Below are 25,204 nucleotides of genomic sequence, written 5' to 3' on the forward strand. Positions count from 1 at the left end.
ATAGGATGATACGGTCATAGCGCCACCTACTGGTAGCAGGAAAGTTTGGTTGTAAACATGTGTTCGTTGTATCTCTGTGGAAATAAGAGGACAGCATAGGACAGGAGAGTATAGGAGACAAGAGCATAGGAGAGAAGACTGCGATGACCCCGCGGATCGCCAGGTGCGCGAGGGCCCGCAATGCTGCTTGCAGCTTTAATTGCTTACTGTTTTACTGATAATAAACACCATGGCTCTGATCATGGCTGCAGTGTGTACTGGGTTGTGTTGTTCAGTTTTTTTGCCTGACACACATCTGTGTACAGCTGAAAGAACAGAGTGATCGAGTCATCTGAAGTGTACAGGGTACACATGAGAAATGTAATCATTTGTACTTGTTTAATAGAGTAAGTGAGAGTCTACCTGGCCAACAGAAAGCCTTGGTGCTGACCCATATCAGCAGCAGCTCCCTCAGCAGGTACTTTACCTTCTCCCTCAGACCTGGAGGGTCATCATATTTCGAAGCCTGTGACATCCCAGAGTGCGTCATGAAGTTGGGTCCACTATGATCATGGCTTTGGAGCAAACAGGGAGCAGTCACTAAGGGGCAGAACAGGCAGGTTCAAGTATGCTCTGGGTGTAAATACAACAGAAAACCAAGGATCATCTCACTCTGAGCATTGCACGGGCTGACTTTGGGGTGAATTTTCTGGTGTCCACTCCTGGGAAGATTGCAAACTGTTTTAAATTTATTCCACTTGTGAGCAGCAAACTGCCAAAATGTCTGTTTTTATAGAGGTCTGCACAGCTGCTGGTGATCAATTCATCAAGGACTGATGATCAGCAGCACCTGCTGCAATAATTAGATGCTATGGAAGCAGTAAGAGCGGACGCAGTGTAGAACACATTCTTTTCTTCTTCTTTTTTCATTGTTGCTCAGTAAATGATAACACAGTGAAAAAGTTTCATGTTTTTGTCAGTGGTGGAAAGTAACTAAGTACCGGTATTTGTACTTTGTTACTGTACTTAAGTAATTTTTTTATGTATTTATACTTTACTTAAGTAAAAATAATAGCGCATACTTTATACTTTTACTCAATTACATTTTGCAGCTATTGTCTGTACTTTACACTACATTTCTACAGTGTTTGTAGTTACTTGTTACCAGTGTTAATTTTGTTGACGAATCATTTTCGTCATAGTTTTCGTTAACGACCTTTTTTTGCTGATAAAAATGAGACGATAACGAAATAAAAACAAACGCACGGTGCCAAAAACGAAGACGAAATGTATTGACACTTTCGTCAACGAATAAAAACAAGACGAAATTATTGATGGAGACGAGATCCAATCAGAGCAAATTTTGTTTGTGGAAGGGAGGGACGAATCAGGAGACGGCGGCAGAGAGCCAATCAGAAGTGATCTCTCTGCGTGAGGACGTTGCCCCGCGATGCTGGAAGAAGGCGTACTCATACATGGTAACACAAAACAGGAGAAGAACAGACACACGGACACGTCTGATGTCAAGACAAACAAGACTGTTTACAAACCGTGCGGAGCGACTATCAGCGGTAAAAACACAATAAACCTGAAGCGACATTTGCAGACGAGTCGTCTTAATTTCCGCTCAAAGATACGCGTGACAAAATCTATAAATGAAGACACGGCTGCTGATGGTTTTACAGCATGCGACCTGTTTCTAAGTTGTCACTGAAGTGTTTTGCTGTAGTTATGGAGTATTCATGAAGAAGGTCATGACTGAACAGTGTATTCAGGGAGAGCAGCTCACTGTTCACTGGTTCTTTTGTGAAAAGGTCATAGCAATTAAATAAAGAGGTGTTCGTTTCAAATAACACAAGTTAAAGCTGTGCCTGTTTTTATTGCACTTCAAACCTTAATTATTTCATGAAAAAATATATATCAGAATTTTAGTCGACTAAATCCACGGCAGATTTAGTCGACTAAAATTCTTTGATATTTAGTCGACTAAAACTAGACTAAAAGTTAAAAAATGTTGATGACTAAAACGTGACTAAAATCAAATGACATTTTAGACTAAAATAAAAACTAAATCAGAAATTGCTGCCAAAATTAACACTGCTTGTTATTTTATTAATACAGTGCTGGACTGATGTGAGGTCAGACTCTGCATGCAGGTGGTGTCATGCTGTAGGCTGTGTTTCTATAATGTGACTCAATCGTGATGCCGGTGCTCTGGCACAGTTAACTAACTAGTTAGCTACTGTCTGCTAACACTAATCCATCCATTGATGTCTGATTAACATTAATCATAACATTAATCTACAGCAGGAATACTTACACAGTAAAAATGAAGAATGTTTCTTATTACCAGCCTCTCTGTTCACTTGATGCCCACAGCCTGCCTCATGACACACAGACCTGTCCAGAGCTGGTTCTGGGTACATTTAAAAATTTCTGTACTGATAATGTAAATTAACTACACATTGTCCATTTTAATTATAAGATGATTTCTTTGATTATTTTAACCTGTTCAGATCCTTCGCAATAGAAATCAATAATATATATTCGGCGTGTGTGTACTTTCACTTTTATTACTTTAAGTACATTTAAAAGTAAGTACTTGAGACTTTTACTGAAGTAGGATTGTTGATGTAGCACTTCTACTTTTACTTTGCTGGGTAATTGTACTTTTACTTAAGTTTCAAGATTCAGTACTAACCCTAACCCTCCAACACTGGTTTTTGTTCAGCTAAGGTTTCATTTGCCTAACACTAAGGCCCTCTGTGATCAAGGGATGTTTTAAAGGGGGGGGGGGGGGGGGGGGGGGGGGGGGGGGGGGGGGACGTAGAATTAAAAGAGGGATAGTAACCTTTGAACATGTCAGTATTTTACAGTTTTTTTGAAATTCTGCCCCACAAAGACCTACAACTTAACTCATCAAATTGGTGTTAACTCATCAAATGTGTCACCTTGGGCTTTATATTTTCTCTAGACCAACAGCATCATCTGGTGGTGTAAAATATACATTCATCTAAGGTTTTAGCAGTGATCTGTGAGTTCCAATAGAATATTGAATAACAAAATAAGAATAATAATAATAGATATGGATCAAAATGACTTCTGCAGCTTGTAAATGTTGTGCAATACAAAATACAGAGTATGCCATGATGCCTCTATGGTAAAATTCTAGTTTGTGACTGTTTTCTGCACTGGAAGAAGGACACTTTCACAAAGCAGGATTTTATGTCACCGGAATTTTTATGTCACTGAACCTAAAAGAGGGCTCGTCCGGGATTTGAACCCGGGACCTCTCGCACCCTAAGCGAGAATCATACCCCTAGACCAACGAGCCTACATATACAGTTGTCCACATCTGTGAGTTTGTCCCATCAGGATCTGCAATTACCCTCGATGTTGCTGATGTGGCATTCGATCTCGTCCAATACCACCCCCTGGTGGTAGGATTAATAAATGGATCTTGAAATGAATTAGCTCAAAAGGCTGAATCTAAAATAGTTGTGTGGTTGTCACTTTGACATTAGTGACATTTGATCCTAAGTGGAAAAAAGTAAGGGCTCGTCCGGGATTTGAACCCGGGACCTCTCGCACCCAAAGCGAGAATCATACCCCTAGACCAACGAGCCAGCCATTGCTACAGAAATTGCAATCACAGGTAGGTGATGTGGCAGGCGTGTTGTCTAGAGTCATTGGTTGATGAACAAAAGTATGTGGATGCGTATTAGCTGGTCTCCAATTTCCCGGTACACTATCCAGCTATTTAAGCCATTGCAGTAAAGGGTATTATGTACATCCCCATATTCTCTAAACCGTCAACAGTTAGTCAAAGTTAGTCTGGAAACAGGAACATTTTCCTTTTTAGTCCATAAAATCTCAGAGCGTACATTGATTGATTAAACGTAGACATTCAATCAATAATGTAATCAATCGTCAGTTTAGATCTTACGGACTCAAGCGTTAAGATTTCCCACTTTTACTTAAAACATGACCAGCACGTTGCAACATTGTGCCCAATTTCCTTGGTCATATTGTGCGCATTCAGGTTCTGCCTAGAAGTCAACGTACGGGGTAAAACTGTGCAAGTATTCCTTCACAGTGCGCATGCGCGAGATAGCTTAGTGGCTAGTAAACTAGCATCAGCGTCTGTAAAGTGCAGGGTCTGCGTTCAGAATTGCAAGATGGCAACAGAAGCTAAACGAGCAAAGGTGACAGTTGATTCACTTTTATCATATTCGACATATGGCCGTCTGAGTTTATGTGGTTTGGTTACTTTGCAGTCCGCTTCCTGTGTCAGTAGCTTGTGTAAGTGTTCACTGTAAATCACATGTGAGTAATGGACGTACGTTTACCAAAGTTATCACTGTACTCATAAGCTAATTATTAAGATGTGAGAGCAGGGTCTTTAATTCACCTCTGTGTTAAATGGAAACACAGAAGGTCACATGTCTGATCACACAGTGTAACTGATGTTTCTGTCCATGTGTGCTGGCAGGTAGATAACCGTTCAGAGCTCAGCCCTCTGCACAGCTTTCTGCAGTGGTGTGACAAAGTCGGCCTGGTACTCAGCAGTAAGGTAGGCTTTGTTATTTGATCGTGTAGCTATGTAGTTTCGGTCCTTCTTTTCTCTGAATTGATCTAACTTCCTGTCATTTTATCTGTGGATGCTCTCATTCATGCAGGTCATAGTCATTTCCAAGAGTGTAAATCGATTTAAACTCTTGGAAATTCCTGTCATTTTAATTTAAATGCCTGTATCTGCAGGTGTATGTGAGTGAAGAGGGGACAGTGGCAGAGTACGGGATGCTGGCTAAGGACGACATAGAGGAAGGAGAGGTTTTATTCACTATTCCCAGATCAGCTCTTCTCCATCAGGGAACAACCAAAGTTTCTGCACTGCTGGAAAAAGGTGTTAAAAACTACAAAGAGGCTTTAAAGCTGCATCTCATCTTCATTTTTTCTAACTTTGTATTTTTTTGTGGCAGAGAAGGCATCTCTAGAGAGCACCTCTGGCTGGGTTCCCCTGCTGCTGGCTCTACTGTATGAGTACACATCCTCACAGTCTACCTGGAAACCCTACTTCTCTCTGTGGACTGATTTCAAGACACTGGATCATCCCATGTTTTGGTAAGAATTCACATTTTAACATCTCACTGAGCTTCAGGTTTTCCTTCCAGTTATTTGCGCTCTTTAATATTACTAATATTTTCAGGCATAAAGAGGAGAGAGACCTGCTACTAAAGGGAACAGGTGTCCCAGAGGCCGTGGACAGAGATTTGGTTAACATCCAGCAGGAGTATACAGATGTTGTTCTTCCTTTTATGACCAGACATCCTGACTTCTGGAACCCCAATATGCACACACTGGACTTGTACACACAGATGGTGGCCTTCATCATGGCTTACAGGTCAGCTTTGCTTGATTCTTACACATAGGTTTTGTCCTTTGAGGTTCAACAGATTTCCTTCAATCCCTTTTGCTTGGTATCTCTGCCTTTCTGCAGTTTCCAGGAGCCTCAAGATGAGGATGATGATGATGATGAGGATGATGAAGATGAGAAGCCCCCTAACCCACCTATGATGGTTCCTATGGCCGACATGCTTAACCACGTGTCCAATCACAATGCTAATCTAGAGTTCACACTGGTGAGGAAGGCCTGTGTGTGTGTGTGTGTGTGTGTGTGTGTGAAGTGTTAAGTTTAATTCTGTCTGATCAGTGAATTAACCTCTCTGCAATTATCCTGTTTCAGGACAGTTTGAAGATGGTTAGCGTGCGCCCCATTCATAAAGGCCAGGAGGTATTTAACACATACGGGCAGATGGCCAACTGGCAGCTACTTCATATGTACGGCTTCACGGAGCCATATCCAAACAACAGCAATGACACCGCTGACATCCCCATTACTACCCTCTACAAAGTTGCTACACAAGGTGATCGCCAGATTCCAGAAACAGCACACACTATATCACTCAACAGTTGTCATGAATGTGGACAAGGGTTCCTCCTGTATTTGATGTAATAAAATGTTAAAGTATTTAGTTTACAGAGGGGTATACATGAGATTATTTAAAGGTGTATCATAACTGATACTTAAGCTTTTCATCATTCCCGTCTTCCTGCAGGTATTCAGTCTGATCTGGATCGGCAATTGATGGAGGACCAGTGGCAGATGGTGTGTCAGATGATGCCAGAAAAATCAGCCTTTGTGTTTGGTAAACAGGGCTGCCTTACAGACATGGAGCTACACACTGCACTCAAGGTAAGGCAGCACCTACAGACAGAGCTAATAACACTTGCTACATCAGTTTGACAGCATTCTGAACAAGAACACATGGACAATTATCGGCTTGCTTTGTGTTATCAGGTGCTGTGCATGTCGAAAGAAGAGTTCCTAGAATTCAAAGACAATGAAGGATGGGAAGAAGATGATGAAGATGAAGAAAAGATTACTGTAGCTTTTTCCAATGACGGTCTCCCTGAGTTAAAGGCCTCATGGAAACAGCTGATTCATAAGGCAACCCATTTGACTCTGAGATCCTATGTAGACAAGGAGAAGGTGGACAGTGACCAAGCACTGATAGAGGACAAGGCAGCTCTTGCAGGACTGAGCCGCAGGCAGCGGAATGCATTGCATGTGCGCTACGGACAGAAGAGCATCCTGTACAGACTGCTGGAGCTCACCAAGACATAAGACTTTTGTTGTATAAACAAAGTGAATAAATACTTCCTGGAAAAGGATGTACATAAAAATTTGGAGCTTGCCAACTTTACTATAGACATACAGCAAACCACTGTGTAAATCCATCTAAAATATCTAAAATCTTTTTCCCCAGTAGTGATAACCTTTGAACTTCTGTAAACTAATTACAATTTGTCTACTCTTGTAACACAATCCGTTCTGATGTTGGTGACACAATCTTCATTCCAAGAGATTGCACTTTTTGTGAGTTTTAAGTAAAACCTGGACCTTGAAAGAACACAGATGCAAATGCAGTTTGAATGCTTTATTTCTTGTATGTATGCATACTGCAGTTAAGTAGCAAGAACTAAAGGCAAACTAGAAAGGACTACAAAATACAACACATGGACCAATACATTTACAAAACATTCAAAATGTTACAAAATGGGCTGTATTGGTCCTTCTATTGTTGTTCTTCAATTTGGATCTTTATACAAATTGTCAAGGTAAGATGTTGCCATCACTTTGCACAATTATACAAGTGCCAGGGAGAGACTTCCAGAGCCAGTTTCAAATGGACAAACCATCAGCAAACCATCTCCACCAACACACAGACACACTAGGAGTAGACCCCCCACCCCACCTGGGAGACTCAACTACATCTCTGTCCCACTCGGGGATAAAAAGGAATCAAATGAAAGTAGCAGGCAGTTTTCTTCCTTCAATCATCTACCATTCAGCCTCTGAAAGCAAAAAAAAAGTCTGAAAAAAAAGGATGTGTGTGGGTGGGAAGCAAACCAACAACTTTGGTAAGTGAGTGAAAATATGTTCAGATGTCTTTACATGTCAGGATACATTTTATTTGACATGTGCATTGATCTCCACTTGCCTACTCCCCTGTTCTCCCTTTTTTTTTTCAATATTTACATCAAAGCATCAAAAAAAGTATATTAAACAGCATGTCCCAACCTCTCCATCTCAACTCAGCCCAAAGGGGATAAACAAAAATTTAACTCTTAGATCCATGAACAGTAGTCCTTTCGTCCACATCTCAAATGACTGTGGTTGCCAGTTTATCCAGTGCCAACGGTAAAGAGGGAGGTGTGTGTGTTTTGTGTGTGGTGGGGGGTGGGTGGGTGAAGGCCATGGCATCTCTCCCAAGGGCTACAAGCTGGCTGGTACACAGGCTAGCTGGCACCGGTGCCCTCCATCACTTGCTGGGCCTGCTTCTGTCCCATGCAGCACTGGGCTACAGACTGGAATAGTCTGAGCAGACAGACAAGAAGACAAATCTTAGCATTGGCACGTGTTTAACATTACTGTGATCAGGCGGAGAGTCAAAAAGGATACTTACTTTTCAATCTCAGGGGCACAGTGCACAAAGTCATGGCTCCAGAACTTGAAGGCAGGATTCTTGATCAGCTCAATGAAAGTGATGAGGAGACCCCATGGATGAGGCCTGTTCACTATCAGCCTCTCCAACAGAACCCTGAAAAACACGAACAAAGATTGAACTAAAAGCACTTTCAGCAGACTTCACCTGATAACATCTTGCAAAAGATCTCACCTGGTGATCTGCTCCTGAATGGCCTCAGTGTTGGCCTCAGCAAACAGATAGAGCATGGTGCAGCTGAAGTAGTGAGTGTGGCTGTTGGGGTAGCGGAGCTGATTGGCAATCGCATTCAAGAACAAGTAACGCCCTGGAAGACAGGAGGCCAGAAAACTGATAAGAATGTTCTGAAAGGTAAACAGTCTAGAGATGTGGTGTTATTCTTATGTCTTTGTATTAACTGAAATTGAATTACTCCACTTAGGCTCATCTACATAACAGAAGCAGATGTAGATTGTGTTTTATTTACCCTCGGTATCCAGGTCTACAGCCAGGTTCTGGAAAATGTCCATGTGTGCAGAGTGCGTGATGGTGCTCATAGAGGGTGTGCTGCCCTTGTTGTGGATGTGAGCAATTGCTTGCGTGCCTACATACAACACTAGCGCATTGATCAGCTGGATGTTGTAGCGGTTTCCTGGTTCATTAGAAACCTAGGAAGTAAAGAACAGACACAATTAATACCAAATTGTAGTTATATTGTAACAATTACAACTTAAAATAGATGGTCACCATTGTTACCTGTAGGTTGCTGCGCAGCTCAGACAGGAAGGTGACAGGTGAGCGTGTCTTGAGATAAGAGTCCAGATCCTTCTTAAACTGGGAAGGCATAACGCTTGTGAAGTTAGTGAGGATACGGGGAGCAATATTGATCTCACTCAGCATGTCCACCTGAAGTAAGAGTATTTATAAAAGACAAAAGAAGGAGAGAATTACTTTATTAGTCATAGTTCATATCAAAGTAGCACTTCTGTAGTGCGGGTCAGAGGAAGGTCCACTACTCACACTAAAAGGTGCATCAATAAAACACCTTTCATACTGTGCATGCATTTACCTTCAGGTTGGGAGTGAAAGGGTCAGGAAGCCTCATGTTGCGTGGAAAGGCACTGAGGATGAGGTTGCGAAGCTGGATGCAGTTGGGTGGGATAACATCACAGAAGCCATAATGGTAATCACACAGGAACTCTGGGAAATCATGCAGCAGGACCAGGAGGACTCTCAGTGTGCCCTAAACACACAACAAGGAGGGAAAGACATTAATTTTTTCCTCTTCTAACCTGGTTAGGTCATCATGGTTACTTATGCGGCACATTTAACTTGCTTGGGAGCAGGTTATGTTCAATGTTTCAGCTTAATACAACTAAATGGAAACCTCCTGGAGAGCGCACCTTGTAGAGGATTTGCATAGGTTTGTTGAGCTCTACATTCCTCAGGAATGGGGCCAGGTACTTGAAGAGATCAATCAGCAGCTGCGCATACATGGGCCAACCCTGGAAAAGGACAACAGTTGATTAATCCAGCATTCAAAAGCCATAAAAGTGACATTTACCTATAAAGAATGAATTCATCATTTAAAAAAAATAGATATCTTATTTTGATATACCTTCTGCTGTGGTGTGTGTGCTAGCATCCGGGCAATGAAGATACGATGGGAGATGAGTTCCAGCCAGGCGTACACAAAGCCAGGTGCTTTGGTGGGTCTCAGAATGTGAAAGGTGTTGCTAAAGATAGAAAAAAAAACAGTTACTTCAAAGTAAGATGTAATAATCATACAGACAGAATCATTAATTCCTGTGGCAGACCCATCAGATGAAGTGACATCGTACCAGAAGGCAGTGAGAGTCTGGAAGTTGATGGTCTCAAGGACATGTTCAGGGGCATTAAGTTCTAGCAACAGCATGATGAAAATCCGGTGGTAGGGCAGCTGTTGGAATTCTGTCTGACGGACATCATGGTCCTGGATCAACACCCCAACTACAATACCCAGTACCTGGAAAAGGTGTGCAGATTGCAATCAGAATCAAGTGGATTAATTGTGCAATCACTGACTGCCACAAGAGATTGTGTGGTCTATGGCTTTCATTTATATAATTAAATGGGAACAGTTATTTAAAACTAGGTATAAAATGCTGTGAAAAATACCCCAATACTTTTTCACCACTGGGATGTACAAATAAAATTCAAATGTTCCTGCACACCTTGTTGAGGAGGTTGATCTTTGTCACTGTGTTGGTAGCCTCTCCGGAGTGCTTGACCAGCAGGGCTATGAGCCTAACAAAGGCATCGAGGTTGTGGTAACATTTGGCTCTGATGATGGCTGCACTAGCTGCTGGGTTGTGCTGTTGTTCAGCCTGGGCCCGGTAGCTTATCTCCACACACATTTCCGTACACAGCCGGAAGAATCGTGTGATCAGATCATCTGTCTTCAGGATTCCCTGCTGGTGCATCTGGATAAAGAAAAGCAGAGTGCACATGAGGATTAAGAGTGCTTATGACTTTTGATCATTTGTACTTGTTTAATAAAGTGAGAGTTTACCTGGCCAACAAAGGCAGAAAAAGCCTTGGTGCTATCCCTACCAGCAGCAGCTGAGTGGTACAGGTTGACCCACTCCCTCAGCAGGTACTCTGCCTTCTCCCTCAGACCTGGAGGGTCATCATATTCTGAAGCCTGTGAAATCCCAGAGTGCATCATGAAGTTGGGTCCACCATGGGCCCGGTCAATCATGGCTTCATAGTTGGAGCGAACAACATCCATCAGCTGGGGAAGCCTGCGAAGAAGATTTGGTAGTTAAATCTCAGTAACATGTAACCTATGCAAAACAATTAAATCATTCCAATTTTCAGACTCATCTTCAGACAGGTGATCTGTGTGTTAACCAGTTTTAACATTGTTGTAGTTCTTTACCCTTCTGGTGCATTGGCTCTGGAGTGTGCACATGTTCTCATTAAAGTCTCAATTGTGTGGAAGAGGTCAGCTTCCGTGACATGGCTCACACTGCGTTCATCTACCAGCAACAGCTTCACCAACTGCATGGCAAATGCAACTGCCATGTAGTGCAATCCATTTTCCATAGACTGAAAGAAAAAAATAAATAAATCATCTTAAAAACCTAATAGCACTAATTTCTTACTTGACCACGAAGTAAGCCCCTTATTCTAAGAGAAAAATATGAATATGAACATGCAAAAGAGTCAAAATGTGTACCTGTGCAAGGTGCAGGTCATACTGCTGCATATTCACAAGATGATTCCTGATCAAAAGCTCCACTGCTTCTACATTGTATTTGTATTCATCACGGCATTCGATCAAACACCTATAAACACAGCAAGTTAAGACACAAAAGATTTGTCTTAATTTGTCTAAGGATCTATGATTTATTTATAATGATCTATGTTGAAAAGCAACCAGGAGATCGTGTTAAGTGTAATGCAGTTCAATATGACAACATCACAGTTCTTTCAAATCTGTCATTACTCACCTGGTGATCTGCTTATTGCACCACTGTGGTCCATAGGCACGTCCATCCTGCAAGGCTTTCAATACAAGCAGGTGGCACTCCCTATAGCGAAGCAGCAAGTCAGCATCAGCCCCACTAGTAGCATCCAAAAGACCTTCCACAGCCTGGAAAAATCAAGTAGTAATACAAAAATGAGTTCAAGATCATTCCTATCTCCCAAGTCAGCAAGTGCATCTAAACAGTGTACTGTTCAGGAAAGTGCAGGGACAGGAACAGGGGCTGCAAGAGATATTCTACTAAAGAGGATACGTAATTGTCCTACCTTCTGCAGCAGACCGAGAGCAGCAATGCCATCCCTGGAATTTCTAGCCAAAGCCACAGCTTCCAGCAGGCTGCGCAGTGCCTGGGTCAGGGGATTCATGGCAAGAGCTGGAGGGATGGCATGAAGATGTTGTTCCAGGTCTGCCATGCATTTATCATAGATCTGAGCCACATCATCTGTTGCCCATGCCTGTTGCTGAGATAGAAATGAAAAGTCTGCAGGTTAGAAATCACAACTAGTTTTCTGACACTTACATACATAACTAACTGTTTAAAAAGGGTCACCGGATATAAATTTACCTTCATGGGCTGAGCCAAGAAGCCAGTGGGCTGAGAGAGATCATTACTTGGTAAGAAACCTGGAATGTTTCTGGCAAACTCCTCATATACAGCCAGTTGCTTAGGGTCCACTCCTCCAACCTGCAACATACACACATTGAGTTTGTTTACAAGGCAACCATAGACAATAAAAGGTACATCTGAACCATTACCCAGTCAGATATACTGTACAGATGCAATAATTAGGGCAATGGTAAACCATAAACAACCAACCAAGCTGCACAAATACAGTGGGTCCTAAGGGTATTTTGTGTTAGTGGGATGACTGATGTTGGAATGATCTTACCTTGAGTCTGATCTGCTCGGGCATACGTTCAGCTTGATAGGTCAGAACAACTGGATCACAATACCGACGGCCCTCTTGGCGTGCATGCTTCCTAAGCTCAAACTCCTAGAGAAGAGACGCAGGCCACAGCTCATGAAACTGAACATATAAATTTACTGCCGTTGAATTAGTCCCGTTTTGAGGTCTCACCGTGGCTAGTCTCTTGTCCATTTCAGGGCCAGCCTTCTCCACGGCAGTTTTCTGAATGAAGCAGCAAGCTAATTCACAGTTATCTTGAGCAATCCTGGCTGCAGCCTCTTCCATCATCTCCCTCTGTTGGGGGGTTGGTGCCTGAGAGAGAGAAACAGTTCATGCTAGAAAATTGAGAACAATATATGCCATCCAGAAGACTGGCAATGTGTCTTGAGATTTCTGAACAGCTCTGTCTTATTTTCTAACTAGTTAACCTTGTGTATGATTCCTTACCCTAAGTGCAGCAGCAAAGCTGTTCTTAAGGTTTGTAGCAATGCTCATGAGCAAAGGCTCACGGCAGGTGATCATGGCCATGCCAGCAGTCAGGTTCCTCATCATATGGTGTGCAGCCACGCGCATGCGAGACTCCTCAGAATCCAGAGCAAAGTCCTTCCTAATGATCTGCTCACATGTTGTCATTGCAATTTTGATTGAGCGATCAACCACAGGATGGACCAGCTCCTGGACAGCACGTTCCACTGACTGGCGTACACATTGCTTTAGCTGAGGATGAGCCTGCAGCAGTGGGATCTATAAAAAAAAAAAAAAAATATTAATTGTGGAATAATTGTAAAGAATGGAAAAGTCATCAAGACCACTGATGGTCTAAACACTTAGCACGACAATTAGTGACAACTGGTCACACTTGTTACGTCACTAGAATCATGTGCAAGTCTACAGCTGTCCCTATACACAGACGGCATGAACTGGCTTTTATACTTACGTTGACATTGATATTGATGTGTGGAGCTAGGCCGGCCAAAGCATAAACATTGATGTCATGGTAACTGAACTGTGGGGTTGGAGGTCCAGTAGTTGTGCAAGTGGTGGTGGCAGCTGGGGTTGAGGGAGGAGCTGCAAACGGGACAAAGTCTCCTGTTGGTCAAAAAAAAAAAATGCTTGGTTGATTAAAATCATAAGAAAACGCAATTATTCATACAAAATTAACAAAGACCATAGGAAAAAAGTCCAAAAATGTTAATACTTTAGATTTGGGATTATATTTAGCCAAAATGCAGACAATAGAGCAACTACCTGTGGTAGAAACTGGTAGCATCTCCTCTGGAGGCTTTGCCTCTTTCTTTGGTGCAGACAGTTGCTCCTCTAGATTCTTTAGTTTCTCTTTGTCCTTTAGCAGGTTTCCTGGCTTCAGATCATTGATGTCCAGAGACAAGTTCTTACATAGAACTTCAATCTCAAATTTTAAATTCAACTGCAAAAAAAGTAGAATGTGAAAATTCAATTTTGTAGTTTTGGTAAATAAAAATGTAACTGCTACAGACAAGTATTTAGGTTTACACAGATATTAGAGAGCTAAAATACATTTTGAATACATTACTGTTTTGTAGCCAGCCATCATTAAAGTGTAAATGTTAGAGAAAATAACTTTGCCCATTTTTAGCTTAACTGCATTTGAACCCATGTCTACAGCTTTCACTTGTAAGTCACTACAAACAGGAGTAATTTATTACCTTAAGGTCATGTTCTTGATGCAGCTCAGCAAGAACATTCATGATGGCCATAGTCCAGGGATTCTGTGGTCTGAAAACCTACAGTGTCAAAGACAAAGGCAATTAAAAAAACACAGGAATCACCACTGTGAAATCAGACATTTTGTGCCATTTGTCCTACTATTTTTAAGAAAAATGTGTGTGTTGTCTGATGTGATATTTTATGTAGCTTAGCATCAAGACACCATACAGGCTCTGACTTTGGTGCTTACCATGCTACGTAGACTAGACTCCAAAACTTTGGCCACAAAGGGAACCACATAGAGTAGCTCCTGCTGGCCTTTCACATAGGCTTCCAGTAGCAGAGACTTGACCTCCAGATCCTAGGAAAAAAGAAAAATAATGAAGCCAACTCTAAAGCAAATAGAAGGACCATACTTGACAGCAACAAAATCTTAAAGAAGTCTCACTGTGTAAAGGATAGGCTTGTTTTTGGCCAGTGTTATCATGCCCAACCAGTGGCCCAGGTTTTTCAGCAGGGAGCGATCAGAGAAATTGGCAGCTGCCTTGTCCGAGGTCAAAAGCACCTGAAAGACAGAAAGAGGAGGAATGTTGCAACACGTTGCTAGCAGTAAGTGTGGCAGACATGTATCCAGCAGCCAGATATAAAATTTATGGCAGAAACTAGCAAGAAATAAAATGCCTGTGTTACCTTGATATTGCGGTAGGTTTCATTGAGGACCATCTTGACAAATTCCGGGTTCTTAAGAGTGTCCAGGAAATTCGAGTAAAGACTGTGAAAGTTGGGCTCAATGCTAACTCGCTTCATCACCAGGTACTGAGACACCCAGGGCATGAACTCCTCTTTAACAGTCTCCTTCAACTCTTCCACCTAAAAAGAAAACATTTTATGTATTTTTATATATATATATATATATATATATATATATATATATACACTTTTGATTAGATTAATGATTTGTCAGTTTGTCTTTACCTTCTGTGTCATGTTGGACTGAGAAAGGTTGTTGAAAATAAATGCAATCTTCTCCTGGACATTCTCTGGAGGTTCTACAATCCTTTCTGTTTGGTCAGTGGCCACCAACAGGGTGTCAATGTTTGTAGTATTTATGGAGGGCTGCAAGTATAAAGAGTGCACACAGAAAAGTCAATAATTGACAATGCCGACATGTCACATAGGATGTTTACAGATAAAGACACTCACAGGCACATCTTTTTTGAAGCCGCTAGGTGTTGGTCTTGTAATGGTGGTTGTCTTTGCTGCTGTGGTTGTAGTCGTGGTGGTAGTGACGAGGGTGCTGGACTGGCCTGGCTGTGGGGCTTTGAGGCCAGCAGGTTGCTGCGACTGGGCCTGTGCTTGAACTTGTGCCAACGCCAGGCTGCCTGGGGTTGTGATGGAGCCCTGCATCTTCACCGGAGGGTCCCGTGACTGTTGACCATACTCGATATACTGCACACACAGGATATTTAAACGTGCAGAGCGAGAGATTTAATTGATCTAAATGTAAGAATCCATCCCTACACAGAGGTGGGACAGAGTAAAACATACAGAAAATATACAAACAAAGCATTTCCCAAAGGGTTTGATGTACACTTACATAGATATTCCATTAAATAAAAGTTGTTTCCAGCTAGAATAGTCAATTACCACATTAACGATGTCTAGACTTCGTCAGATTACTTTAATGTTATTTTCATTGGGAAAAAAAAATAAGTGTTTTTTTTTTTTTAAATAAATAAGGGTAGTGTACATTGCTACGGTACTCCAATAACTTTTTTCCTATGTGAACACCAACACAAATTAAGGAAACCTGATTACCTCTTGTAAATGGTGGGGAAATTGCAAGAAGTGAGCAATAGAAGCCAGGTGTTGACAATACTGAGGATAGTCCTTTAGTCTAGAAGCAGAAAATATGTCAGCTTGACACAAGAAGATATTTTGTACATTCCTTTTTTGAAAAACAACATTTCAGTACCTGTTTTTAAACCTATCCAGGGCAGCAATTCCAAAGTAATACATTTTGGATCCATATGGTTTTCTTAAGGCTTCCAGAACATATCTTAGGGCCAAGCCCAGAGCCATGTAGGTGACCAGACCCTTCTCAATAATGCCACCAAAAAGGCAGGCAGTGATGTGCAGCTCCTTGTCTGGGTATTGAGGGAAGAATCTGTATTCCTCAAACAAGTTGCGAAGCATGCAATTGAACACTTCTCGTTCCCGCTTGATGGTTGAATCCTTGAACCTTTGCAGCATCTCCAGTACCTGGACAGGAACAGTGTAAATTTAGAGCCGTAGGTGTAAAATATTTAAAAATGACAGAGACAAAAAAAAATGCATGCATATAGATTTGTTAATCTGAAGAATCATTTTCACTACTCACTTCATCCACAGACATAGTTGGGTGAGGTGGGTGGTTGTAGATGCGTTGGAAGTAACTGTTTGCTTCGTCATCAATCTCCTTACTAAAGTGCTGGTTTGCTTCGGGCCACACCTGAGAAAGGTCGGCTAGAAGAAGAGTTGGATGCATTATTTTTTCCTTTTACAACTGTTCTGTTGTAATCCAAAATTAGTGAAGCATGGACAAGATAAATCATACAAAGGTCAACCATTGTATAGTCACGTGTTATATTTGGCATCAAAAGGAAGTCTTTAAGAATATTTAATTGAGCTGGTTAAATATTGTTTTCCAAATATAGTCTTCTCTGGAAGCAATTTAGGTAGGTATGCAAATATAAAAGCATCTCCTCAGTTAGAATGGCTGGGGAATGCAGGGTGTGCAATAAAATATTGTTCCAAATCTACTGAGTATGCTTCAAAGAGTGTCACAATAGCAATGGTAATGACATTCTTTAGTGACCTCACTAATTGCAAAAATCCTCTTATGAAATGATCAGGACAGATAGGACCTCTTTTTGATGCATACAAAATTATCACTCATCACATTAAAGTGGGGCTGTCAGCATAAGCAGACAAGGAATGGGAGACTGATCTGCATTTACTCTGATTGGTTGGATAATGTCAAATGACAAAATTAAATTACCTGAATGCTTTTAAGATTTAAAAGCTCATCAAATAATGTATATAAAAAAATGTTATAGTGTAATAGAAAAAAACAAAAAAAAACTAATCAGTCACTGTCAGAGGAAATGCAGTGCTGAGCAGCGCAGAGCGGGGCTCTCAGTCACACCACTACCACCACCACTTACAGGCCTTCATCTTACTCTGCTGAAAGGTAGGTGGGTTCAGGCCTGGTGTGCTCATCTTCCTGGTGCCAAAAGGATCAGTGCTTACTGATGTCATCCCCAGACCAGAGCCAATGCCTGAGCCCAAGGGACCTGGAAGTAACAAAACACCTCAATCATTTCAGTTTCACCTTTTCAATCACTGGCCTTTAATCTAAACTTCAACTAAGTCAACAGGTATTGGGTGCTCTGTGAAATTTACACCCTACAATTTTTTTTGTGGAGACATTTATGTCAACTTTTCTCTCGTCGATTAAAGAGGGCAGAGAGAAAGGGCATTAATGTTGCAGTATTTAATGTGAGCATGTTTGTATTTAGAGAAAATAATCAAATATCATAGTACCAGAGTCCATACCAGGAAGCTGCGAGGTGAGGCTGCCAATGCCCCCAAAAGGTGTACTGGGGTTAGGGTTAGGGAGAGGTGGGAAGGCTTTTGCGGGGGACTGGGGATTACTGAAAGCTGAACTCAATGAAGGGAAACCCTGCATGCTCTGAGTGTGGGAGGTGGCTGTGCCCCCCAGGTTCAAGGAACTCATGCCAGACAGCGGATCCATCTAGACAACAGCAATAAAGAATTAAGCAAAGAAGGGCAGTCAGTAACACAAACTTGAGGCCTTTTCCAGTATGATGTGTACAATGTGATGTAACCACTATAATTATCTACTACATATTAAATTAAAAAAGGTGAGCAACAGATCAATTGAGTTACCAGTCATTTCAAATATGAAAAGGTATAAGTTTGCCTGCAGCAGCATGATGTGGCTGACATAAAGATACCTGTACAGGTGAGATGGCATCTAGGCTGCTGGTGCTTGGGGCACGTCCCTTCGGCATTACACCTGGTGGAGGCTGTCGGGCTTTATTCATTACATTGCTACAGTTGGCAACCATGGTCAGGATTGTCTCCGACAACTCCTGTGACACACTCCTGAGGAAAAAGGAAATCTCATTAAAATGTGTAATGGAATGGCAGAAATGACTTGAGCAAGTCTGACATTAACTTAAGATCAACAACAAATTTACAGAAAGGAGCTAGACAAAATCTCACCCAGCACACGACTGCAAGCAGGCCAGCATGGTGGCTAAAGTTTCTGGAGGCAGTTGGGCACTTTTGGGCTGGTCCTTGTCAGGAGCCAGACCTCCCATTATGGATGGACAGCGCCTCTTCAGGAATGTCACACATGCTTGGATGAAAGGTTCCTGACACACAGACAAGAAATATTACTATAAATTCTATAAGAATAAGACATAAATAACTGCACTTAAGATTGATTGAAAGACTTACCCCATGCTCTCTGATTTTGTCAGTCAGCCACTTATCAAGTTTGAGGTATTCACGGCGAGAGGCAAGTGCAGCAAGATCAATAACAAAGGCAAATGGAGTACCATTCAGCAGCATCGATAGAGACTGTAAAAAAAAAGTATTGGAACAATGAAATGCAAGATAAAGCTGTGTCATTACAAATTCACAATGTCTTACTTTTAAACCATTCATGACCATCTGAACTCAGGGAAAGCAGTTGCAACATAAAAAAAGTATTTTGAAACAAACCTTTAAGTCCTGGGCCACATCCAGGATGCGAGACAATTTGGCCTGGTCATACTGCTCCCCTCTCATGTACCACTCAGCCATAGAATGCATAATTAGCTGACGAATGGAGGGAGACTGTCCCTGAAAATAAAAAAAATAAAAAAATGGAAGAAATTTTATCACAAGGCAAAAAATAAGATAATTGACTAAAATCAAAAAATACCAACCTGTCCATGCCAGGCATAGTGCAGGATAATGGCCGAGTTAGGGTGGTTGCCCAGAAAGATGGGCATCAAGGTAGAGATGAGCTCATGGCGCAGTGTGTGCCAAGAGGTGGAGATCTGCAGTAATGCCAGCACCAACATGTCTGGGCAGTGCTTGATTGGGAAGCTAAACAGCTGCTTCACCTGTTCATACTGGCCCCCCTCAGACAGCCGAAGGAGACTCTCCACCAGGTCAAGACTTTTCCTGTAAAAGGATGTAGACAAATAAATGCATTAACAAAGAGCAAAGTAATTTGTGACAATTATCACATGACAACATGCAGGTGCTATGCTAGGTTTTTCTCCAAACAGGCACCCAATTTAAATACTAGCCATTTACAACAATCTAAAATATGTTAATATTTCAAGTACAAAAACACAGAACTTCAGTAACTCAACAGTGGCACAATAGCCATACCATGTAGCAATCTCCCTGTTGTCATCCTCTGGTGGAGCCTTAAGAATGTCAATCGCCACTGTGTGACAAGGGTAGTCGGCAAAGCAAAACACATCTGGGTTCATCAGGGAGTGCTGAATGAATGACAACTGGAAGATATGAAAAATAAAACAGTTATTCTTTTTACACTTGCACTGCATTTAAAATTAGAATCCACTTTATTGTCAGCATAAATATCTTCCAAATCTGCCTGCAGAATCAAACACATGAACTCAGATTATCCAGAATGAACAGTTATTGTACAGTTACCTGTCCCTCTGCATGTTTCCATGTCCGATATATTAGATCAACAGGGAAGACCTCCATACCAAGCCCTCTCTGGATACCATACACCACTATATGCAGCCCTTTGCTGTCCCGGATTACAAATCCTGGGTGGTCCAGTTCATATGTCACCTCTTTGAAGTTCAGGTTGGGGTTCTGAAGGTAGAGACAAAAATTACTGATGTAATCCAGAACCAAACAATAAGATGCTACAAGATTCTTCAGAGGACCATATACTGATTTGGATCAAACTGCACAATGCATACAATCTTACCACTCAAAACTGTTTTGATTTTTAGTTAAGGTAATTGTTTGTTGTTGTCAATGGAAAATATGTTGGGTTTTAGGGAAAGAGCACACAAACTTTACTTACCACTTCTTTGACAATGTCAATGAGAACCTCAACATTCCATGTATGTGCCTGTGAACCATCATTCTTGTCCTTGCCATCACTCCAGATACCACTACCAGGAGCAGAGATGGACTGTTGGAGGAAACATCATAGAAAATTAATGCGCTTGCACATGAAAGGAATCCAACTGATAACTACAATAAGATACTTTTTTTTTTTTTTTAAATATTAGTTAAGGTGCCCTAAATCTTGCGATAGCTTTGTAACCCGTCCATCAATAGAATATCTTACCTGCAGTGGGATTCCATCAGTCAGGCCAGAGTGGGTCCGAGCCATCATGCCCAAAACCCTGGCTACCTGGCTAGCTGTTACTTCTCTCACCCCATACTGGAGGATTATGTTTCTGCACTCATCAAGACTGGAGAGACAAAGAGGACAAACAGGTCACTTCAGGGCTCATTTACTGTGCATGCAGAGGTACAGTGTGACCTAAAGAAAATGCAAAATTGGGGGTGTTTCTTATTTTCTTTATTATTTCTTATTATTCAGTCATATTACACTGTAAAGTGCATGAGTAGAAAATTACCTAGCACAGAAGCCATAGCCAACTTCTTGAATGAATTCTGCAAGAGAACTCTCCATTATGGTCTTAGCTAACTCCCCCGAGTCTGGCAAGATCCTGTCCATGAGAATGTCCCGTTTTTCAGGGTACAGCAGTGGTGCGAGCACCACAGGACAGCGCTCCTGGGGGAAATCTGAAACCCAACAAACACATTTAGCACCATTTCCACTGTGACAAAGTATTTATGTTCAATTAAATATTTTTACAATTGACTTAGAAAAGTCAATTGTAAAAAAAAAAAACAACTTTTTTTAGTAATCCTTCATACCTCGGCAAAGTGTCTTCAGGAAGGCGTCAATCTGCTCTTGCCCTACCCCACTGGCTCCCTTCTGGCCAAACAGTAGATGGGAGAGCAGTAGGTGCAACACCTCTATGGCAATGTCTTGGAAGCCACCTTCCTGGTTCCCTCCGAGATCCGCGTCAACGTATGACCGCAGGAGGTCAGGAAGTTTCTGCTTGATGAACTGTGCAGCTGTGAAAGAGTCAAAGCAAGTAGTTAAGTCAGAACACTTTAACGTCATCTGTAATGGAGTTATGTAAAAGATGCAGCAATATTGTTCCCTGTCTTTGTATTGATAAAGTTACAATGCCCTTACTAAACACTTGCACAACAGTAAAACACCACTGAGTATCAGGTTCAGTTCATTTTAAGTATGTCAAGCTCTGCTACAACCACTTACCAAAACCACGAAGGTCTGTGTTGCTGGAGTTGAGCAAAGCAAGGCCAAATATCACCTAGGAAATAAATGAGAAAGTTTAAAAAAGTTTTATAATTTCAGATGTATTTTTCCTTTCCTTGACGTTTTAAGTCACTATCAAATCTACTGTAGTTACATTGTCTGAAGCCTTCAGCTTACCTCTTGGACCTTGCTGAGCTTGAGAACCTTACTCAGTTGTGTGAATAAGTGGGCTGATGGCTTCAAACTCTAGAATACAAAAATCTTCAGTTGTTAGCTTGTCATGGTGTAATGTCGACCAAAAGCAAACATTTTTTAGAAAACAAGAAAAAAAAACAAATAGACTATAAATAAAGTATTGAAAGGATTTTTTGACAAGTTTAACAGAAACTGCTGTGTCTGTTCCTTACTTTCTGGTAGTGTAGGGGATTGTCGATGGCGTAACACAAAGTAGAGATAAAGTTTGGCTTTGATATCAGCGACACACACTCCTGGATCAGAAACTGTGTCTTGGGCAAATTGAAAAGGCAAAAGTACCGAGGAGAATAAAAGAGTGTGAAGAGAACAGAAGCAGGTGAAGCACAAGATAAGAAATTAAGTCAACAATCAATAGGAAACAAAAAGCATTACATTTAACTAATGGCCACTCAGTCCCTAAAATCATATAAAGTGAGAGAAAGTTAATTAAATACAGGTTGTGTTCTGAAATTATATATGTAATAGCAGCTAGGATCCACCAGGGGGTTATATAAAGACATCTTAGAAATGTAGAGCCACAAATATTAGCAGTGTCTTCTAAGGATGCAACTAGCAAAAAAAACAATTTCTTCATCTGTGTCCTATAAATATTGTTTCAATACCACAACAAAGACCTAAGAAAAATCTATAACACAAATGTGTCTCTGATCAAAAATTACCTGGTGAAAATCCTTGCCACTGCTTTTACCATCGCCACTGAAATCCACATGGGAGAAGAGACAGCGTAGTAAATGCCTGTCTGCCTCAGGACCGTGACGATTTACAATCTAGGAGCACACGGACAATATCAGTTGATGTGGGATTAGAGACATTTTTTAAGACCTTACTCAAACACACATTGACACCTTATCTTTAAACAGTTTTCTTATAAAACTAATTTGCACCCACATAAGTATTTCTAGACAAATCAGTGAGCTTTACCCACTGTGCAACATCAAAACAAGTGAAAGGTAAGACCTTCTACACATTTTCATTAATTTGGCAAACAACTGAAAATAAAATGTATGGTAAGGAATGAGAAAGAAAACCCCAGCTAACCAAATAAAAGAATTTTGATATGTGCTCCCAGATATAAAACCAATGCATTTGACATTGTTATTACACTTACATGCTGTATTTCTTGCTGGCTGGCTCTGTAGTTTTTCTTTGTTAAATTGTCCACCAGATAGCTGATTTGAGACAAAGCCAGCGAGAGCGAGTCAAGATTCATTGCTGGTTGGGGCGGAAGCAGGCGGCCGAGCACGGCGCAAAATCACCATTATTCCCCTTTAGTCACTTCAGTGATAAGTTACTTCTGCTCCCCCCCCCCAAAAAGGTGTGAAAAATTTGGCTTCCAAATGAGTGCTCGATCAGTGGCTCCCAGTGCTAGTAGATAGGGTCCTTCAGTTTAAAATCTGGTTCAGCATCTGCAATGGAAAAAAAAAATGTTTCTATAATATAAAACATTCTGCAATTAAAAAAACAATAACTGGAACTGTTTCATGAGGTGCACAAAACATAGGAATGCTACTTACTATTATGAAGGACAATATTTACTCTCTACTAACACCAAACAGTATGACAGGCTTTGAGGCCTACTTAAAACAGACCCAAATTTGAGTCAAATATAATAAAGGCTGCTAAGCCATTAACCTGCACATCAAGTCCATCAATATGGTCAATACGAGTTTTAGCTATATAGTTTGGTACACATCTTCAGTGAGCTATTGAAGGGTTACATAAACTTACCGTGCCAGAAGACTGAAGTAGGCCTCAATAGCAACCTAATGTCTGGCACACAAATTCAAAGCGAGTTTACTCACTAGATGAAATGACCAAGAAATTAAGTAGCATTAACAGCAGCTAATCGTGGTTTCTAAAAAAATAAATAAACCAACCAGTTAAATAAACGCACCAACTAAAACAAAGAACTTGCTAAACATTAGCAAATCTTGCCAGATGACCATTCGCAAGCCGTATACATATTGTTGAGCGAGAAGCGGAGCCATGAATTTAAGACAACTTTATAAAACGTGACCCAGCTAAAGCTAGTTAATGGATTTAAAACAAATATCACCTCTGAAGGTGCCCCTCTGCTCCTCTTGCAAGTGGAAAAGGGTAGCTACCCACTTAAGCTAACATCACTTTGACGGCGATAAAACACTTGCTAGGGTGAAGTTTAACTTGACGCTAGCCAACATCATCGCCGACAATTAGCATTAATATTGTACGTTTAACTTATTACACACTATCACTAGCTGCGTCGTACAACGCACAACTAGTTTGCATTCACATCTCATTTGGTTGGCTTCAATAACACGCGGTCTATTATCTATATTAACCAATGAGCAATATTACAAACTCCCTGTAAGCTACAAGCTAATGCTACTGTATTAGCATGTATGATGTGCTAGCATTAGCAACATGAGTCCGTTTCAGGCTGTTTAGAAAAAGACAAAAGCAACTAAGTGTGTGCTCTTTTATTTATTTATAATACGTCGTTTTGCCAATTCTTAACCAAAGAAGCGATATTTTGGGCGTGAACCTGACGGCCATGAGTAATGAATGGATTTTGTGTGATAGTTACAGCTAATGTTAGCTAACCTTGTTAACGTTAGCTTATTTCTCAGGGCTCCGACTAATATAGGGAATAGTCAACATTTTCGGCTCAATGCTGACTTTCTTTGAAAACAACCCATACTCCTTATACCGAGTAAATATCAAGACGGCGTACGGCATCAACTTGGCCCATTTAGCGCTAAACAATTTTCTACACTACTCGAAAACACTGCTTAATTAAAGAATTACTACTTTCATGGGGTGAATCAATATGACAGCTGCTTTTCAGGAAATAGACCTCCCCCGCGCTGCTGGTCAACGGCTTTCCTCCGTATTAAAATCGCTGCTTATGTTTTATATATAAAACCTGTCGATGTTTGTTTGCTGAATATCGTATAGGCCTCACCGTGCTCCCACGAAAGTAATTCAGATCCTCATCTCTTCGTGTCTCTCTCAACAAACTTGACGAAATGGAAGGGGTGCTTCAGTCTATGGCTGAGCCTCCAATTCAGTTTGATTTTCAAAATAAAATGGCGACTGTCACCGCTGCGGCGCGCTCACGGTGGTGGAGACGAGCGCGTGAGCTTATTCGCGCGACGCACTAGGTGTCCGCCTGTAGGCACCTGGATGTGCATGATCTGTTTATGCAATTGCATTTTATGCAATTTTTGGTAGTTTAAACTTATTTCATATATCAAACAACGAGAAGTATTGTTTTATGATGTCGTTATATAAATGGAATCAATTAGGCTTTTTCGTTTCACACGCAAAATAGAGAGAAAACTATAATAATAATAATAATAATAATAACTTTATTTATAAAGCACTTTTTTAAACACTCAGCTTCAAA

At 41.1% G+C, this 25,204-nt stretch overlaps 2 protein-coding genes and 2 non-coding genes across 9 annotated transcripts; 1 reads left to right on the top strand and 3 right to left on the bottom strand.

Annotated features, from left to right (window-relative positions):
• Positions 1-3,241: 3,241 nt before the first annotated feature.
• trnap-agg (transfer RNA proline (anticodon AGG)) lies at positions 3,242-3,313 on the bottom strand. The gene has a single exon. It is a non-coding gene; the product is annotated as a tRNA-Pro (tRNA).
• A 220-nt stretch (positions 3,314-3,533) lies between these two features.
• On the bottom strand, positions 3,534-3,605 carry trnap-ugg (transfer RNA proline (anticodon UGG)). The gene has a single exon. It is a non-coding gene; the product is annotated as a tRNA-Pro (tRNA).
• A 489-nt stretch (positions 3,606-4,094) lies between these two features.
• Positions 4,095-6,959, top strand: setd6 (SET domain containing 6, protein lysine methyltransferase). Its single transcript, XM_028407488.1, has 9 exons — positions 4,095-4,184; positions 4,472-4,552; positions 4,741-4,885; positions 4,962-5,103; positions 5,189-5,383; positions 5,480-5,621; positions 5,726-5,906; positions 6,099-6,235; positions 6,341-6,959. The coding sequence occupies exons 1-9, from the start codon at positions 4,158-4,160 to the stop codon at positions 6,665-6,667; spliced, it is 1,377 nt and encodes a 458-aa protein (XP_028263289.1). The 5' UTR covers positions 4,095-4,157; the 3' UTR covers positions 6,668-6,959.
• A 6-nt stretch (positions 6,960-6,965) lies between these two features.
• On the bottom strand, positions 6,966-24,902 carry cnot1 (CCR4-NOT transcription complex, subunit 1). Of its 6 annotated transcripts, none has more exons than XM_028407493.1 (49): positions 24,761-24,902; positions 22,925-23,222; positions 22,476-22,583; positions 21,969-22,061; positions 21,739-21,807; positions 21,562-21,616; positions 21,150-21,353; positions 20,846-21,014; positions 20,551-20,677; positions 20,281-20,391; positions 19,893-20,063; positions 19,605-19,732; positions 19,151-19,391; positions 18,945-19,064; positions 18,678-18,800; positions 18,441-18,592; positions 18,170-18,320; positions 17,736-17,946; positions 17,372-17,485; positions 16,531-16,655; positions 16,126-16,412; positions 15,969-16,047; positions 15,354-15,599; positions 15,126-15,266; positions 14,841-15,020; positions 14,599-14,715; positions 14,401-14,511; positions 14,150-14,227; positions 13,713-13,890; positions 13,402-13,553; positions 12,912-13,208; positions 12,636-12,776; positions 12,447-12,551; positions 12,122-12,241; positions 11,823-12,017; positions 11,522-11,664; positions 11,248-11,356; positions 10,948-11,117; positions 10,579-10,810; positions 10,241-10,489; positions 9,869-10,032; positions 9,646-9,763; positions 9,431-9,532; positions 9,097-9,270; positions 8,784-8,933; positions 8,515-8,695; positions 8,223-8,355; positions 8,010-8,144; positions 6,966-7,921 (listed from the first exon to the last, which is right to left on the bottom strand). In XM_028407493.1, the coding sequence occupies exons 2-49, from the start codon at positions 23,024-23,026 to the stop codon at positions 7,843-7,845; spliced, it is 7,140 nt and encodes a 2,379-aa protein (XP_028263294.1). In that variant the 5' UTR covers positions 23,027-23,222; positions 24,761-24,902; the 3' UTR covers positions 6,966-7,842. The 6 variants fall into 6 exon arrangements, with proteins under 6 accessions (XP_028263294.1, XP_028263291.1, XP_028263295.1 ...); XM_028407490.1 differs by having other exon boundaries at positions 15,354-15,608; XM_028407494.1 differs by having other exon boundaries at positions 17,748-17,946; positions 21,969-22,067.
• Between the last annotated feature and the right edge of the window lie 302 nt (positions 24,903-25,204).

The sequence above is a fragment of the Parambassis ranga genome, chromosome 6, assembly GCF_900634625.1.
Source record: "Parambassis ranga chromosome 6, fParRan2.1, whole genome shotgun sequence".
Classification (NCBI taxonomy): Eukaryota; Metazoa; Chordata; class Actinopteri; family Ambassidae; genus Parambassis; species Parambassis ranga.

Excerpts from the sequence above, each read along its gene's own strand:
- setd6 (XM_028407488.1), top strand. The coding sequence starts at position 4,158 with ATGGCAACAGAAGCTAAACGAGCAAAG. Across the intron at positions 4,553-4,740 it reads GCCTGGTACTCAGCAGTAAG|GTGTATGTGAGTGAAGAGGG; the intron begins GTAGGCTTTGTT and ends CTGTATCTGCAG. Across the intron at positions 5,384-5,479 it reads GCCTTCATCATGGCTTACAG|TTTCCAGGAGCCTCAAGATG; the intron begins GTCAGCTTTGCT and ends GCCTTTCTGCAG.
- cnot1 (XM_028407489.1), bottom strand. The coding sequence starts at position 23,026 with ATGAATCTTGACTCGCTCTCGCTGGCTTTGTCTCAAATCAGCTATCTG. Across the intron at positions 20,392-20,550 it reads CTGATGGAATCCCACTGCAG|TCCATCTCTGCTCCTGGTAG; the intron begins GTAAGATATTCT and ends TTCCTCCAACAG. Across the intron at positions 9,533-9,645 it reads CACACACACCACAGCAGAAG|GGTTGGCCCATGTATGCGCA; the intron begins GTATATCAAAAT and ends GTCCTTTTCCAG.